Here is a 19,809-nt window from a genome sequence, read left to right as displayed (position 1 = left end):
AACGCTTCCTGCTATACAACCTATATAAATGATCTGGGTGGAAGCTATTCTCCCCTCTATATCACCAACGCTTACTGCTATATCACCTGTATGAATGACCTGGATGGCAGCTATGCTCCCCTCTATATCACCAACTCTTACTGCTATGCAACCTACAGTACAGACCAAAAGTTTGGACACACCTTCTCATTTAAAGATTTTTCTGTATTTTCATGACTGAAAATTGTAAATTCACACTGAAGGCATCAAAACTATGAATTAACACATATGGAATTATATACTTAAAGGGACTCTGTCACCTGAATTTGGAGGGAACAATTTTCAGCCACAGGGGCGGGGTTTTCGGGTGTTTGATTAACCCTTTCCTTACCCGCTGGCTGCATGCTGGCTGCAATATTGGATTGAAGTTCATTCTCTGTCCTCCTTAGTACATGCCTGCACAATGCAATCTTGCCTTACGCAGGCGTGTACTATGGAGGACAGAGAATGAACTTCAATATTGCAGCCAGCGGGTAAGGAAAGGGTGAATCAAACACCCAAAAACCCCGCCCCTATGGCTGAAAATTGTTCCCTCCAAATTCAGGTGACAGAGTCCCTTTAACAAAAAAGTGTGAAACAACTGAAAATATGTCTTATATTCTAGGTTCTTCAAAGTAGCCACCTTTTGCTTTGATGACTGCTTTGCACACTCTTGGCATTCTCTTGATGAGCTTCAAGAGGTAGTCACCGGGAATGGTCTTCCCACAATCTTGAAGGAGTTCCCAGAGATGCTTAGCACTTGTTGGCCCTTTTGCCTTCACTCTGCGGTCCAGCTCACCCCAAACCATCTTGATTGGGTTCAGGTCTGGTGACTGTGGAGGCCAGGTCATCTGGCGTAGCACCCCATCACTCTCCTTCTTGGTCAAATAGCCCTTACACAGCCTGGAGGTGTGTTTGGGGTCATTGTCCTGTTGAAAACTAAATGATGGTCCAACTAAATGCAAACCGGGTGGAATAGCATGCCTCTGCAAGATGCTGTGGTAGCCATGCTGGTACAGTGTGCCTTCAATTTTGAATAAATCCCCAACAGTGTCACAAGCAAAGCACCATCACACCTCCATGCTTCACGGTGGGAACCAGACGTAGAGTCCATCCATTCACCTTTTCTGTGTCGCACAAAGACATGGTGGTTGGAACCAAAGAACTCAAATTTGGACTCATCAGACCAAAGCACAGATTTCCACTGGTCTAATGTGCATTCCTTGTGTTCTTTAGCCCAAACAAGTCTCTTCTGCTTGTTGCCTGCCCTTAGCTGTGGTTTCCTAGCAGCTATTTTACCATGAAGGCCTGCTGCGCAAAGTCTCCTCTTAACAGTTGTAGAGATGTGTCTGCTGCTAGAACTCTGTGTGGCATTGACCTGTCTCTAATCTGAGCTGCTGTTAACCTGTGATTTCTGAGGCTGGTGACTTGGATAAACTTATCCTCAGAAGCAGAGGTGACTCTTGGTCTTCCTTTCCTGGGGCGGTCCTCATGTGAGCCAGTTTCTTTGTAGCGCTTGATGGTTTTTGCCTCTGCACTTGGGGACACTTTCAAAGTTTTCCCAATTTTTCAGACTGACTGGCCTTCATTTCTTAAAGTAATGGCCACTCGTTTTTCTTTGCTGCTTTTTTCTTGCCAGAAAACATTCTAACAGTCTATTCAGTAGGATTATCAGCTGCGTATCCACCAGACTTCTGCACAACACAACTGATGGTCCCAACCCCATTTATAAGGCAAGAAATCCCACTTATTAAACCTGACAGGGCACACCTGTGAAGTGAAAACCATTCCCGGTGACTACCTCTTGAAGCTCGCCAAGAGTGTGCAAAGCAGTCATCAAAGCAAAAGGTGGCTACTTTGAAGAACCTAGAATATAAGACATATTTTCAGTTGTTTCACACTTTTTTGTTAAGTATATAATTCCACATGTGTTAATTCATAGTTTTGATGCCTTCAGTGTGAATGTACAATTTTCATAGTCATGAAAATACAGAAACATCTTTAAATAAGGTGTGTCCAAACTTTTTGTCTGTACTGTATATGAATGACTTGGATGACAGCTATGCTCCCCACTATATCACCAATGCTCCCCACTATATCACCAACGCTTCCTGCTATACAACCTGTATGAATGGCCTGGAAGGCGGCTATGCTCATCATTGAACTTACCAATTCTTATATCTACACCATCTGGGGCAAATCATCCTGTTAATTTTCAGAGCTAAGTTGCTAAGTTGACAACCTGCTTCTAGTTCCTCGCGTAGTAATACCTGCTACATGTAAGGCCTGTGTATCCGGGTTGCTTTCATGTATAACCATGGCTTCATTTCTGTACTGCATACAGCTGCCATTGTTCAAGAAAGATCTTTTCTTCCCTGTGCTGACAGATACGAATGCTGAGGAGCATGCAATGTTCCCAAATCCCCTAGTAGGAGGTCTGTGGGTTATCTTTTTCTGGGATTCTTTCCTATCCAAACGCTGATACAATTTAACTTAAGTAATCCCTACCTCAAAAATTCCATGTTTTTCTACCTATCAACACTGTTTTAAATGTGCAAAACTTTGCTCTTTCTTGCTGCCCTCTCTAATATTGATATAACCCGGAGTGGTGTGCCGCTGGCGTTATCAGAAGCAGCAGAACAGCCGCTTATTTAAAGGAGTTACACTGATTTTACAACAGCAAAATGGTAAGAATTTTCTTTTGTGTAATAAAGACTGACTAGGTTACAAATGAATAGTGCTAAGGTGTGAATATTCTTAAATGTAGCAATTAAAAAAAAATTGTTGAAATATATATTTTTTATTTTTCCTTTTTTTTGTACTTCACGTTTGTACTTTTTTCTATTCTAATCTGCTAATCAGGATAATGGTCAAAATGCAACAGAACAGTGTCACAGAGCTCCCCAGTGTCATATCTGCACATATTATAGTATTAATACAAAAGTTTTATGAGATAAACAATTTTATTTTTGACCAAAAAATGAAAGTAAAAAAAAAACAACTTAATAAACACTGATTAATTTGATTGAACTTTTTTTTTTTTTGATAAAACTTAAGCAGTTAACCCTTGTACTGCTGCTGAGTAGTGTTTAGTATGGTGCTATGTCACAGAAAGGAAAGTAGCAGACTACGTAGAATGAATGATGGCACAAAATATAAAAAATAATCTTTTCGAGGGATGACTGCAGCTGATGCAGGTAATAAGCGTAAATTTCAGATGTATTTGAGCTTACATCTCTAGTGCTTGACTATGCACTTAGTCATGCGGATCAGGGATAGCCGAAGGTATCGATTTCTAAGGCCTAAAAATATGACGCTAGAGGTGAGTTTCCTCATGTTTAATACTAGAGAAGTGGAAATTCAGCCTATTGTGAAGTATAGAAGTGTTTACAGACCCGAGTCAGTCATTACTAGCCTTACATCACCTATAAGTTCCCCTTTTTGTCAGTAAATGTCTCAGACTCCCTTACATGAAAGAGTTGGCTCCTTTGAAATGGAAACCTTTTCACTACATCTACCTGTAATTGGACGGGTTGTCACTGAGCACTTCTACCATGGATGTGATGCATTGAGAGCTGAAAATGTGTTTTGTTGTACCCTTTTATTGCTGCTTAATACTCAAGGATTCTTCTGGGAGGGAAGAGATTAATTAACCTTTCTTGACTCAAATTTAACTGATGATCTGTCTTGGGCGCCCGTATCCGGTCATGCCAGACTGGGTGGCCCCCTGGTTGCTTCCCATCTGCAAACCAATCACATTCTTTCCTTGTTTGAGTTTATCGTCAGAGAAGTCCCGCTTGTGCTCCTGAGCTTTCCTGGATAAATAGATGGGCAGCGATCAGTGTGGTTACATGGCATTCATAGTGTTGGAGGAGATACTGTAAGATGTTCTACCACTTACTTCATGAACCAGGATGGGTCTCCTTGGTATTGGCCATCATTTTTGGTAACTGCGATACTCCCGAGAGCAATAATTGTCCTCTGAACAGCAGCCAGATCTTTTCCTGTAAAGATGATGGGGATAATGTGAGAAATTTTTAGGTAATCGGGTGGGACAGAATTATGCCCGTTGTGTAAATTATGAAGCAGCTCCTTGATTCCAATAATAATGGGCTGGCTGGTGGATCCGAATGATGTGACTCTTTGAAGTCAGATGTTATTGGTGTGCAGTGGCGTATCCAGGGGGGGCAGCCGGGGCATGTGCCCCAGACGCAGCCGACAGGGGGGCGCCAGCGGGCCACCTGATGATGTGGCGGTCCAAGGAGGAGGTTGGCAGGGAGCGGGGGCTGTCTAATTATACTCACCTCCTGGCGCGGTCCCTGCAGGTCCCTGGCTGCCCGGCGCCCCAGCTTCTTCCTGTACTGAGCGGTCACATGGTACCGCTCATTACAGTAATGAATATGCGGCTCCACCTCCCATAGGGGTGGAGCCGCATATTCATTACTGTAATGAGCGGTAACGGTGACCGCTCAGTACAGGAAGAAGCAGCAGCGCCGGAAAAGGCTGCTTTCACACTAGCGTTAGTACGGGGCCGTCGTGCTGCGTCGGCCCAACGTACCGACGCATACTGTGAAAAAAATGCCCGACGTGGGCAGCAGAAGCAGTCTTAGGACGCTTCCGCTGCCCCATTGCAAGGTCCGGGGAGGAGGGGGCGGAGTTTTGGCCACGCATGCGCGGTCGAAAATGGCGGTCTTGACGCACAAAAAAAGTTACATGTAACATTTTGGTGGCGGCCCGCCAAAACACGACGCAACCGTCGCACGACGGTTGCAACGTGTGGCACTGCGTCGCAATGCATCGCTAATAAAAGTCTGGAGAAAAGACGCATCCTGCGGGCAACTTTGCAGGATGCGTTTTTTCTCCACAATGACGCATTGCGACGTGCAGTGCCCGACGCTAGTGTGAAAGTAGCCGAAGCAGGGACTGCACAGCGCCAGGAGTAGGTGAGTATACCTGGGAGGGGAGCGCTGCGCAATATTCACCTGCTCCTCGTTCCAGCCACCACTTTGTCTTCTGCAGTGACGCTGAGGTCAGAGGGCACGATGACGTAGTTAGTGCGCGCCCTCTGCCTGAACGTCAGTGCAGAGGAGGCGGAAGATGGAGCTGCGAATGGAACGAGGAGCAGGTCAATATTGAAAGTGCCGGGGGGCCTGAGCGACGAAAGGTGAGTATGTGATTTTTTTTTTTTTTTTATCGCAGCAACAGCAAATGGGGCAAATATCTGTATGGGGCATCTTATGGGGCCATAACATTTGTGCAGCATTATATGGGGGCCATAATGTTTGTGCAGCACTATATGGGGGCCATAACATTTGTGCAGCACTATATGGGGCCATAACGTTTGTGCAGCACTATAACGGGGCAAGTGTCTGTATGGAGCATGTATGGGGCCATAACGTTTGTGCAGCACTACATGGGGCAAGTGTCTGTATAGAGCATCTTATGGGGCCATAACATTTGTGCAGCACTATAATGGGGCAAGTGTCTGTATGGGGCCATAATGTTTGTGCAGCACTATATGGGGCAAATGTCTCTATGGAGCATCTTATGGGGCCATTATTAACCTTTATACAGGATTATATGGAGCATATTTTAATATGGAGCATCTTATGGGGCCATCTTAAACTATGGAACATTATATGGGGGTATTTTGTATGGAGCATCTTATGAGGCCATCATAAACTTTATGGAGCATTATATGGGGCTCCTGATTCAATATGGATATTCAAAAACACTTAACCTACTGATGTCTCAATAAATTTTACTCTTATTGGTATCTATTTTAACATTATGGGGATTCAGGAATGTACCTTGGCATGGTCATACAATTTCAACAGAGTTAAGGTTCAAATGGGGGAGTTTTTTTTTTTTTTTTTTTTGGGGGGGGGCGCCAAACTGACCTTTTGCCCCGGGTGCAGGAAAGGCTAGATACACCTCCGTTGATGTGGAAATAAGCAGTTTGTTTCCCCAGTACTGGTTTGTAGAGGAAATTTACCATTATGCTGCATCCATTATGCTGTGGCATTACATTTTTGTCTCCCCAATCATAAAATTATGGACATGAATTTACTTGTATTAAAAGGTAACTTAAAATCTCAAAGAGACAGAAGAATATGGGAATATAAACTGATGATGTATGCAAAAAAGAAAAATAGAACGGCACTGCTGTGGGGCCAGACAACTATATACTGAATGGAGTGCTTTCCGGATAGAGACCACCTCTATGGACTCCGGGTGCTCATGCAAAAACAGGGTGTATGCAGCAAAGAAGAAAAATGCAGATAGCACTCACTGGTCCTTAAAACTTCATCCTTTATTCAAACTTTAAAATGTCATGGCCAGAGGAACAGGTTGCTGGGATGTGCGAGCTGGTGTAAGACGACGGCCGTTTTGTGCCGTTGAAGCGCTAAGTGGCGCAAAATGGTCGTCGTCTTACACCAGCTCGCAGATCCCAGCAACCTGTTCCTCTGGCCATGACATTTTAAAGTTTGAATAAAGGATGAAGTTTTAAGGACCGGTGAGTGCTATCTGCATTTTTCTTCTTTGCTGCATAAACTGATGATGACCTTTGACACTCTTAGTGCAGGAATGAATGTGTCACATGGATTTATGCCTTTTTACATCAACTAAAAAACTAAGCCCCTTAGACCATGTGGGGTCATCACAACAGAACCAGACACCAATCGGAGGACAATAAAACATTCCTTCTCTAAGAACTGGTCCAATATTTATGGACATAACTGTTTATCACTCGTGGTAATTCTGCTTCATGTCACCTGTATTATCCATGTTTTGTTTTTTTTTCTGTGATGTGTTGTGCATAATTATGTGATTCTCCAGAATTTCTTTTAGTCTATGCCTAATGAAGAGACCTGTGTAGTCTCGAAAGCTTGCCATTTGTTACCATCTTTTCAGTTAGCCATTAAAAGGTATCAACCACCGAGGACTCTCAATTCTAAATATTTTTCTATCTACTGGCTAACACGGTACCAAGATATGTATCTTTCCTGTATCCACTGAATATGTCATTTAGAGTAGGGGATAACTTGCTAATCGATGGTACTCCGGCTTCAATGATCCCCAAGCTATCTTGAAATTAGAGCTCTAGAACCTCATGGATGGGGCTCTTCAGATTGGAGCAGAGATGAGCATGCTCGACCTCCGCTCCATGCTTCGTCCATGGGACTACCGAGAACTTCACTTGTCTATTTGTAGAAGTACCATAAACAATGGGTGGAGCGTAGGCCGAGCCCGCGCACCTCTTCATTTAGGATGGGACTGCTGGATGACCCATTGATCAGCAAGTTATCCCCGATCATCCAACCACTACATGGTCATGTGAATCCAAGTTTAAGGTTAATTTCGTACAATGAGTTTTTGAAGCTGTATATTTTTGCTGATCCATAATCGCAGCTTCTTACGGTTTCAGCAAAGTGGATGGGATTTATAGAAATCTCATGCAAACTTTATTTTTTATTTTTTTGCTGTATAAACTGACCTGAACGTATTTAAAATCCACAGCAAACCAAATTTCTCTTGCAGGTATGCTGAGTTTTACGTGTACATTTTCCCTGTAGAATTGTATCAGATGTGGGAAAGAAAAAAATCCGCTTATGTGTATTTAGTGCATTTCCGCTGCGGAAACACTAAAATCGTGTGCAATCCGCACTTGACTGCATCACTAATGTTTTGTCAAAACCAAATGGCAATAAGCATAAAAACAAAGCAGTTAAATATAAAGCATTACATACTAAAATGAGACAAAAACACGTTACAAATGCATGTAAAAAAACAAGCAATCTAATGTACAGAAAATGTGCAACTTCAAAAACTAAGCAAATAGTCATCGTGAGAACTTGGCCTCATTTTTTTAATTTTTTTATTCACATTTATTACAGTAATTTACCCTACATAAGAGTCATTTAAATTTGTGGCAAAATCTTGGATAAATCCACAGCAGAATAAAGCATAATGCAGGGTTTTGTTTCTGGACCTAATTCAGATGAACTGGACTATATTGTATTACAATTGTGCTATAATATATATCTCTTTTCTCTTTGCATGTATTACTGTTTTTTTTCTTAAATATAATAATTTAGCATCACCTTAGAGCAGACTGTAAGCACCATATAAAGAAACCACAAAATAAGTGCATGAGGTCTAAGGAGCCCCATACACTATAGATAACTGTTGGTTGCACAATGATTCTGCCGCCAGCTACTGTATCTCTCTAGATTCCTCCATAATCCGGAGCGATCAGTTTGGCCGAGAACCCCTATATCCTCTACGAGAGCTGCTGACAAACTCCAATGGTGGCGGCTTCTCTCACCAAGACTTGCAGTCCAAACCACATGCCAGAGTCTTATCTCCCTGAACATCATCCATCAGTGACACTAATACACTTAAGACTGACGAGTCCTCCAATTTTGGCCCGATGTTACGCTAATTTGTATGGGGGCCTTGAGTGAAATGCAAAAAAAATGATTTGACCATGCTGTTATAAAATGTTTGCAGTGTCCATAGTGTACCAGGTCAGATTATCATGCCTTGGATCTATGGAAGAAAACGATCCGAGGATCTGCCATCAATCTGCACCTCAGGTCAATTTTAAGAAGGACAAATCTTATGTTGTTAAAATCGCATCTACTTTGCGTATTTTATGGGTGTAAATCAGCATACGTACTGTATACATTATCGTGTTAGAGCTATGGTCCTCCAGAAAAACCAGTACTGGGCCATTCTAAAGACCCTTTATATACACATCAGACCAAAGTCACCAATGTTGATGGGATTGGCCAACAGTCTAATGTGTATAGGAGACTCCCGACTCTCCCTGAAGGAAGATGCTGTGGGAGAGAAGGATTTGGCCGATGCTGTTGTTTTCCAGGAGACTCATCTGACAGCTGCTCTGCCATAGAGAACTCAGGAGCACTCGGCCACACCAGCGTATGGAGGAGCCAGGAAAGTAGCCGTCAGCTGAATGATTTTTCGGTCAACATGGCCAGATCAGTCAGTCAGTCAGTCATGGAAAGTCAGACGGCCATATAACTTGGATGGGGATCACATCGCAGTGCTCAGACTGGCCGTTGGCTCTACTGATCCGACTAAGACATCTGCATTGAGGTCAAAACAAGTTGGCAGTAAAAAAAAAAATGCAAAGAAATGCACCAAAAAATGAATAAAAAAGCACGTAATTTCCTTTGTCCTTTTCCATAGTCTGATTTTCATCCAGAAAAAAAACGCATTTCAAAAACTACCAGGATTTTACATACATGTCCTATCCTTAGGATAAAATATGGTCACAGACTTGCAAAACAAAATAAACACTTTAAGGCTATGTGCACATTAATTCGTCTTGCTGAGTTTTCAAAGTTAAACAACGAAAACTCCAAGTTTTTGTGCAGAATTTGCAGTATCAGCTCCAAAAACTCTTTAAAAAAACTCACTGTGATGCATTTCTGGATGAAAATGGGTTATGATGTTATTTGTCAGGATCTAATAATATGATAATCCTGTTGCTGGAAGAGAAACCTCTAAGCCATGCTCTCTGGAAAGTAAGGCGTTAAAACACAATGCTATTAAGGACCAATGAAACATGAAGAGCTTGTGGCTTAGAGGAAACTGCGGTTTCTGGTTCCTTAACGTGAACACTAGTATTGCGGTTCTTGGCTCCAATTACCTTCATACAGGTCCACGGTTTGGAAGATATCTGTTTTTACCACTCCATAATCCTCAGATGCTTTCAGAAATTGTGCCACCTGCTCCATCTGCTTGAAGACCATGCTTGGGGGAGGATCGGGGATCTTCACGGGCTGCGATCCTTTGGGGTATAGGCTGTTAATCAATTTGGAAAGAACCTAATGAAAAGTTAAAAAAAATTAAATCATTAGAAGTTTAGTGTAGACCCAGGGTCGGGCTGGCCTGGTGTGGTATCGGGGAAATCTCTGTTGGGCCCCTGCAGTGGATTAGAGTGATGGCAGTGGGAAGAAGAGGAAATAAAATCTTTAGAAGTTTAATGTAGACCAACACAATGGTCTTCCATTATCAAAATGGTATATTAAAAAAATAAAAGCTGCCCATAGCGCGTAATCAGGGCTCAACTTTCTAAAACCACTCTGGTAAAATAAAAGCTGTTCTGTGATTTGTTGCTATGGGCAACAAAGACAGATTTTTATTTCAAATGTTTGATAAATGTGACCCAAAGTCACCAAACTGGAGATTTATAAGAACTAGTGCAGAAAAAAAGTGGAGCAACTAGTTCCACATTTTGAAGCCTTTTGGTTGTTATGGGCAAATGCTCCTGTTTCCCGGTGTGTTGGTTGTACCATGTGTAGCCCAGGGTTTGGCTAAATTAAAAGTGTGTTTTCATTTGTGATATTCAGACCATTTTTCTCTGCCTTTTGTCGCTCAGATGGATTACGGCATGGGACACTATGGATTCTTTCAACTTTGGACAGGTGAGTGATATTTTTTTCTTTTTGGTTTTCTTTTATTTTTTACAGGGGACAAGGGCTTCAGGGGATTAGGTGTTAAGGTGAGTATAATGTGTTTTTTATTCTTCATAGAGATATACTTGATGTAGACAGCGAGGGGCTGAATACAACTCTTCACATTGTGCCCTGCTCTTCAGCACCCTACATTGGGGATCAGTACCGCTGATTCCCAGGTGCCAGTACGTGTCACTCTGATGACACATGGATATGTAAGGGACATGTTGCGGCCTGTGCTGCTGTTAAAAAAATGGACATGTCAGTGTGTTTTGCCCACAGACACATGATCCGTGGAAACACACTGACATGTTAAACAGACCCATTCGCTTGAATGGGTCTACGTGTGTAAGTGTCTCCGGTACGTTTGAAATCTGTCACATGTACCGGGCAAATGTCGCGTTCACAGGAGTGTAGTTCACCTTCTATATACTGACTAGACTGACCATGAGTTTCCTGACTCAACATTAAAGCCTCAGAGACTCATATGAGCCTGTAAGTTCGGGTTGGGAGATCCGTGGTTGGTCATGACATTGATGTCCGTATACAGACACGTGAAATATGCCTGTGCAAACCCAGCCAAAGAAGGTGACAAATGCTAAACAAAGGATGATAGCTGTAGAAAACTGAACCTGCCAAGTTGGCAATCTTTGGATAGTCCTTTTTGCGTTTGAGTCTTCAAATCCATTCCATCAATGGTCCTGCTCTCGATGCAAAGCATGGAGGAGAAGGGTCACGATCTTGTTAATTCATGTTTATGACTTAACGACCATAGACCAAGACCTCATTCTGATGATCCTTTTTTTTGCCTATGGAAAATCAGTGTTGCGTTTGTTTTTCTGGTATGCAAAAAAAAACTTCCAAGAAGCATCTTCTACCCATCAAATAGTAAAACATGGAGAACACTCAGGTGATGCCAGAATGGTATCAGTCCTAGTTTTTCCACGTAATGGGCTTATTCCCACTTGCGATGCAAGCTGACGAGTGTAATCTAATGAAGAATCGGATTGCACTCGCCCAATGCTTCTCTATGGTGCAGCTCACATTCGGCATGCAAAAAACATCCACAGCACGTGGCGATTGCACCCAAAAATCAGATCACATTCACCTATATAGGTTTATGGGTGCAAGTGAAACATCGCACTGCACTTGGATATCACCCAAGTGCGGTGAGATTCCTACCGACGCCGGCAGCAGAGGAGATGGAGAAATTATAGCAGAGCAGGAGCCGAGGGTCATTAGCATATCGTGTTCGATGCTCTCGCATGAGAGAATCTTCGGATACCTTGCGCTAATGGAACCCCGGCCAACCATTGATTTTAGTTAGCGAGATTGAATTGGCATTTGGACAAAAAAAAAATTACTTTTTGCTTGGTAGAAATCTGTTCCACAAGAAAAAACTAGATACGTGAATAGGCCCTCTAGAAATGGCTTTCACATGTGATGTCAGTAGAAGGATGACATTATGGCCGGTCAGTCCTCACCACTCCATTCTTTAACCACTGCTGGAATCCATATCTTCCTGGTTCAGGGGGTTCTCCCACCTCTGATCCTCCCTGCATCTTAATCCACTGGACTAGGCGCGCTTCCAGCTCTTCATCATACTTCTTCTCTATGCGAGATTGGACGTCACGGCTCATGCCGTAGGATGGACCTTTATTGGCCATGGTTGCTATGACCTAGGTGCAAGATGACAGGATAATTAAAATCCCCAATAAAAAATAAGCTATGAAATTAGTATGTCACAATATCTGACAATATTACATTAACCCCTTCATGACCGGACGATTATTGACCTTTCTTTTTTGCGACGAGTTGTAGTTTTTGAATGACACCATTCACTTTACCATATAATGTACTAAAAAACAGAGTGGGGGGGAGAATTCCAAGTGCAGTAAAATATAATTAATGACTAGTGATGACCGAATATACTCGTTGCTCGAGATTTCCCGAGCACGCTTGGGGGTCCTCCGAGTATTTTTTAGTGCTTGTAGTTTTAGTCTTTAGCGCCGCAGCTGAATGATTTACATCTGTTAGCCAGCATAAGTACATGTGGGGGTTCCCTAGCAACCAAGCAACCCCCACATGTACTTATGCTGGCTAACAGATGTAAATCATTCAGCTGCGGCAAGAAAAACTAAATCTCCGAGCACTAAAAAATACTCGGAGGACCCGCGAGCGTGCTCGAGAAATCTTGAGTAACGAGTATATTCGCCCATCACTAATAAAGATGCAATTCTTCCATATGACTCTAGTCTTTCACAATTTATTTTGAGGGTGCTAATGTTGCTGTAAAAATGACCTTGTAGTATGGTTCTGCAGGTCACTACAATGATGGTGGAACCAAACTTGTATATTGTTTGTTTTTTTTTAAACATTTGTACTTGATTGGAAAAAAATAAATCAAAATATTGTTTAAAAAAAAATGGTTTTGCCATTTCTTCAGTCATGTAACTTTTTTTTTCCTTTGATGGCGCTATACGAGGGCCTGGCTTCTGTGTGCCGACATGTACTTTTTATTGATACCATTTTAGGATACATAGAAAGTTTTGATAACTTTTAATTGCATTTTTTTAAGGCTGTGTGCCAGCAGAAATACCACAATTCTTTCTGGCATTTGATTATTTTATTTATTTTGGTGTTTAACGTACAAGTTAAATGATTTTATGTTTTAATTGGACTTTTAGAGATAGACTTTTTTTAATCCTTTTATTTCTTTTTACCTTTGAAACTGAATAGGAAGGTAATTTAACCATATGTTTTATTTATATATATATATATATATATATATATATATTTTTTTTTTTATTTATTTATTTTTTCATTTTGTATTCCTCTTAGTGGACTTGAACATTCTGTTCTGGCAGTATGCAGTTGAATTGATATCTTGCGGACTAACATGGCAGCATTCAGCGGGCCCCTGACTCCCATAGTAATCCTTTGGCATCTTGCGTATGGGGGGCTGATAGGAGCCAGTCATGAGCGCACCACTATATAGTTACACTATTCAAATGCCACTGTCAGTGAATGCTACTGTTTAACCATGTAAATGTTGCTACAAATCAGAGCTGGCTCTGGACGCTGCTGTTACAGCCAGATGCTGGCTGCATTACACAGCCGGCATTTGCCCTTTATGGAGCGGGCTCAGCTCTTGAACCCTCTCCATGCACATGAAACGCGACTGTGATGTATAGCTATGTCAGGGTGCATGAAGGGGTTAGAATTCCAGCAACAACAAAAAATAGGCTTTGTCCCCCAATTTCATAAACAGGAAATAACTATCTTAGTGTGCTACAATATGTGTAAGAATTAATGTCGTGTGCTACATTTTGTTAAAGAATACAATGTAACATGATGCATTATGTGCTTCGATAAGTATAATGTCTACTGTGCTGCACTATGTGTAATAATATGCACCGCACACATTGAAAGAATCGAGTTCCTTTTAGCATTATTGATGACTACAGTTGTGTCCTAACTTAAAGTTTTCTGAAATTTGGTAAAGGGCGCTCTAATCCCTCACAAAACAAACTCAATTCGTTGTGGCTACATGTTAGCAAAGCTGCAGCTCGCATCACATAGTGGTCAAATACAGAGACATCTAGCATAAACTTCTCCCAGCAGAGTATAGAGAAATCCTGTATTTGTTTTTCTTCAAAGCTGCTGGTTCCGTATCACTCATCTCGGTATATGAGAAGAAGAAAGGACAAATCTATATATCATTCTCAGTTTGGAAAAAGCTTACTGCAAAAGTGACACAGATAGGGCTCGCTCACACGAGCGTATAAATCGGACTGCATTCGGACCAAGGATATTCAATCAGGTGGTGCAGATCTGCATATTGATTCTCAGCTGTATTCAGCATGCTGCAATTTCCACTGAGATTGGACAGTGCGAGAAAAAAATTGCCAGTGCAAGAAAAAAATTGCCAGTGCAAGAAAAAAATTGCATGCCATAAGGATACATTGCAATGCGATTTTTACAGATACATTACAATTCTGTAGCATAGGAAACTGTTAATGGTCCTGTAAAAGATTAATAGCTGCTGAGTAATAAATGGATTCCATACAGACAGCACACAGATCACAAGTGAGAAAAACTTGTCTAATTCTCCTGGGTGAGAATGAGACCGATTACTTACATGCAAGTGTGAGTGAACCCTAACAGTGACTGCTGAGAGATGGGAAAATCATCATTTTATGTTATATGAAACTATCACCGCTGCCGCCACATACAGTAAAAACATAATTTAATAGTTGAAAATGATTCCCTTTAACGTTTGTTGCCTCCCTCATTGTCAGTTCCATTCCGGTCATCTTCTGCACCAATTGACCGGCATTGTAATTTCCCAGATCACAAGGTGTCTTTTGAGTCACTTTTTCAATGTAATCCTATAAGAGCCTTAATGTTGGTCTCCCCGGCTTACATTGAATAATTGATTTCCGGACCATCAGAACAAAAAAATCAGATCTGACTAGTTATATTGCTTAACACGTGCAGAAAATGACCAGAATGATTTACCAGGAAAGGACGGTAAGCAGTAAGGCCATGTTCACTGGTTGTGTTTTTGCAGCTTTTTTTAATGCAAATTTTCAGCTACGTTTCCCAATACCAGCAAAGTCTTTGAGATTTCAGAAATCTCCTGCACACACAGTTTTTTTTTCCAGACTGTTTTATCAGAGGGCTGTGTTTTTGTAAAATGCAGCATGTCACTCCTTTCAGCATTTTTACTATGTGTTTCACCAATTGAAAGCAAAAGGTAAGTGCAAAAATGCATGTATCCGGTTTTGCTGCGTTTTTGATGCCGAAACCTGATAAAGTGAAATCAGATTTATTTTGTATGCACTAAACTTTATGAGCCTGCACAAGAGACAAATGTACCTTGACAAAAACGCAGGAAACACTAAGCAAAACCTGCTTTTTTTATGTTGCTTTATTGCCAAGACGCCTGAATCAGTAAAAAGTGGTAAATCCAGATAACTTGTGAATGCTGCAATATTGCGCTTGTCGGTTGTCACACAGTAGCAACAATTACCAAGAGTCAGAATATTTATCAAACAAAACCCCCAAATATTTGTGTACATATAATTTGTTAGTTACTCATGTTTTTTAACCCCTTCCTGACCCCCATGACATTTGACTGCAAGCAGTAAGGGTTTTATTCTTGAGCGATTTCTTTTAAGTTTCGGCATTTTCCTTCTTGCATTCTAGCAGGTGCAGTTCCGATACTTGGCTATCAATGACAGCTGGGACCCCCAGGAGAGTTTTTGTCACCACTTCCGTCCTCTCGTTCCCAGGTTTTATCGTGTTTAAGGCTACGTTCTCACAGTGAGCTTTTGGTGAATATTTTATGTTGCAGATTTTCTGCTCCTATTAAGTAAAATAAGTTACTTGCATTAAAAAAGCGGCATAAATAATTCCCCAAATCGTGAAAATGTAGCCTCATAAATGCTAGGTAGTTTATAGATTCTGCCTTTATTGATCCCAGCGATCACGTGATCACAGGCTGTCTGCCCATCACAGCAGATCTCTTGGGTTTTAGCGGTCCCAGATCAGTTCTGCGAGTGAATGCTCCAAGACATTACAATTTTTCAAAACGATCTGGATAAGATGTCTGAATGGGCAAACACTTAAGGGTTAATGTAGATACATGTAAAGTAATGCACCGAGGACGGAGTACTCTTATTTCTGCATATACATTAGATGGGACCATAATGGGGACTACAGGAGGAGGATGGGGGATTCTGGTTACAAGTAATCTGAGCAGCAGCACTCAATGTCAGGCAGCAGCCGCAAGAGCAAACAAGATTTTAGGGTGTGTAAAAGAGATAAAATCCCGCGATCCCAACACACTTACCCCCTTTAGAATTTTCTTGTGAGGCCACATCTAGAACATGGAATCCAGTTTTGGGCCCCTCATTTAAAAAAAGACTTTCAGAAATTAGTCACTTCAAAGGTGGCAACTAGATTATTACAGGGGATGGAGGCGCTCATATGAGGAGAGGTTGGAAAATTTGGGCTTGTTTAGCTTAGAATAAAGATGCCTCAGAGGAGATCTCATTTATATGTATAAATATATGTGTGGACCATACTAAGGACACATTATGGGTGGAAGAAAGGAGATTCCGGCAGCTATTTAGGAAAGGGTTCTTTACAGTTAGAGCAGTCAGAATGTGGAATGCCGACCACAGGAGGTAGTAATGGCCGACACTATAACAGCTGATGATTTCCTCAATACAAACAACATTGTGGGTTATAGATAATTTAGTGACAAAAAAAAACAATTGGTGGCGAAAGGCTGAACTTGATGGACCGAGGTCTTTTTTCAACCTATGTAACAAGGGACTGTATTTCTTACAAGGGGCTTCTATCAATACCCCAAGTACAGTAGCGCAAAAAACACAATAAAAATACCCCCCAGAGATCTTTTATGATGTCCTTCGGAACATTTTATATAACATATGAATCTATGTTAAATAATGGAATTAAAAAGATAATCTTGTAGATTGTGAGCCCTCGCGGGCAGGGTCCTCCCTCCTCCTGTACCAGTTATGACTTGTATTGTTCAAGATTATTGTACCTGTTTTTATTATGTATACCCCTCCTCACATGTAAAGCGCCATGGAATAAATGGCGCTAGAATAATAAATAATAATAATAATAATAAAGTTTAAAAAACAACCTCCCTTCCAAAAAAAAAAAAAAGTTATTTTGTACAAAAAGAAAAAAAAAACACCTTACTATTTCATATTAGTAATATGTAATGCAACTTAGTTAAAAAAAATATATAATGAAGCATGAACATCATAAAATAAAATATTTTTCTTTCATTTTATTATGAAAAATCCCCCCTAAATCCACGACAATTTGTATAAGGACCCCCTAAAACAGCAGAAAAATAATACAATTTCTCCGGCGTAAAATAATGCCCATTAAAAAAAAAATAATGAAAAAAGTTAAAGAGTTATTGCTGCTTAAATGGTGAAAGCAGAAGTGAAAAATAGTCATAAGGGGTTAAGATTCGTTGTGAGTTACTAGTTTCCTTAAAATGTTTTGTCTGATCGCTCATTCACACGTCATTTCCAATTATGGAGACCGATGGCCCCGTGCGATTTCACAATATCTGTCCGTAGACGGCGCTTCTGGCCGCCATCGCTGTGTTTACATGAAAATCTCCATAAAAAGAAAGAACGAGAAGCAGATCTGGCAAGTTTCACGAGAAATCGCTGGCACGTCATTTCTTGCCTTTTTTAGAATAGTCTCTCGCTCACACATTACATTCACCACTAATGGACGCTCAGTGATGACAATCTGAGGAATTAGGGTCTGTTTTGTCATTCCAGGGTTTTGTCTGCCAGAGCTTGCTGGGACTTACAGTTCTAAAATTGCAAAAGCCTCAGATGCATCCTCCTATGTACAGTCTTTGGTGTCACTTGCATGCATAGATCCCCCCCATTGCCCTTAGTCTAAGCAGTCTTAGTCTGAAGCCCCCCACCCATCCCTCCCCAAAACTCACAGATTGCTACAGGGTGATGGTCTCTTCCTCCAGGATGCAAAGTACTGACTGAGAGAAGGGAAGGATGGGAGATAAAAGTCCTGCTCTGCCTGCAACGTAGGGGAGTATCAGCCCACCTGCTCCCCCTCCAGTCCCCGATCTTCCCAACTCCATATTAGGGGAAGGTCTGACCAAGCTGCTGGGTTTGGGGGTCTGCACACATTCTCCAGATACCTAAAGGATGCGGGAAAGGGGAAGAGTCTGTCACTCTATAGGAGGGGGGAGATCTCCCTCCAGAAAATCCTTTTATAGACTCAATTCGGGGGCATTAGTTTCCCCTTTACAAGGGGGGGCTGGAACACCGGGATGATGTGATGCTGAATGTGGTTAACTGCAGATTCTTTACAGATGAAAGTGTCAAACTTTTTATTGAAAGCAAACTTTTTTTTTTTTGGTAGGAAAAAACTATTTTACTTTGCAACATACATTTTTATTACAATGTAGACATGGAATTTTTCCAGGATTTACTAATAAATGCATTTATAATAGATTTATTATCAATAAGACCTTAATATACTGGCCGAAGGAGGGGCTCCAGACCCCTCTGTAAGGAGCAGATGAGATTAAAGAGATGGCCGTGCATGAGTACAGCAACCACGTTATCCCCCTCACAATGCAGCCACATCTCCATACTTTACCTTCACATCTCTCACTCTTCTTATGGCCTGTCCAATATTGTCCCTTCACACTGCACCTCACTCTGCATACTGCAGATCCCATACAGTACCCTCACACTACATACTGCACATCCCATACAGTACCCTCACACTACACCTCACTCTGCATGCTGCACGTCCCATACAGTACCCTCACACACCGCACTCTGCATGCTGCATATCCCATACAGTACCCTCACACTACACCTCACTCTGCATGCTGCACATCCCATACAGTACCCTCACACTACACCTCACTCTGCATGCTGCATGTCCCATACAGTACCCTCACTACACCGCACTCTGCATGCTGCACATCCCATACAGTACCCTCACACTACACCTCACTCTGCATGCTGCATATCCCATACAGTACCCTCACACTACACAGCACTCTGCATGCTGCACATCCCATACAGTACCCTCACACTACACCTCACTCTGCATGCTGCATATCCCATACTGTCCCCTCACACTACACCTCACTCTGCATGCTGCATATCCCATACAGTACCCTCACACTACACCTCACTCTGCATGCTGCATATCCCATACAGTACCCTCACACTATACCTCACTGCATATCCCATACAGTACCGTCACACTATACCTCACTGCATACCCAATACAGTACCGTCACACTATACATCACTGCATATCCCACACAGTACCGTCACACTATACCTCACTTTCCATACTGCCTGTCCTATACTTTATCCTCACACTATACCTCTCTGCATACTGCCTATCCAATATTGTCACCTCACACTATACCTCACTCTGCATACTGCTTGTCCCATACTGTTCCCTCACTCTACATACCGCCTATCCCATACTGTACCTTCACACTATACCTCTCTGCATATCCCATACTGTCCCCTCACACTATACCTCTCTGCATACTGCATATCCCATACAGTACCCACACTATACCTCACTCTGCATATCCCATACTGTCCCCTCACACTATACCTCACTCTGCATACTGCATATCCCATACAGTACCCTCACACTACACCTCTCTGCATACTACATATCCCATACAGCATCCTCACACTATACATCACTCTGCATACTGCATATCCCATACAGT

General features: G+C 41.8%; 1 protein-coding gene across 1 annotated transcript; it reads right to left on the bottom strand.

Annotated features, from left to right (window-relative positions):
* Positions 1 to 2,962: 2,962 nt before the first annotated feature.
* On the bottom strand, positions 2,963 to 18,193 carry TAGLN (transgelin). The gene is made up of 5 exons (XM_077249877.1): positions 18,022 to 18,193; positions 11,990 to 12,184; positions 9,698 to 9,875; positions 3,920 to 4,022; positions 2,963 to 3,833 (listed from the first exon to the last, which is right to left on the bottom strand). Exons 2-5 carry the CDS (start codon positions 12,170 to 12,172, stop codon positions 3,689 to 3,691), a joined length of 609 nt encoding a protein of 202 aa, XP_077105992.1. The 5' UTR covers positions 12,173 to 12,184; positions 18,022 to 18,193; the 3' UTR covers positions 2,963 to 3,688.
* Between the last annotated feature and the right edge of the window lie 1,616 nt (positions 18,194 to 19,809).

Source organism: Ranitomeya variabilis, chromosome 4 (assembly GCF_051348905.1).
Source record: "Ranitomeya variabilis isolate aRanVar5 chromosome 4, aRanVar5.hap1, whole genome shotgun sequence".
In the NCBI taxonomy this organism is placed as follows: Eukaryota; Metazoa; Chordata; class Amphibia; order Anura; family Dendrobatidae; genus Ranitomeya; species Ranitomeya variabilis.
This window is presented reverse-complemented; position numbering and strand designations above follow the sequence as displayed.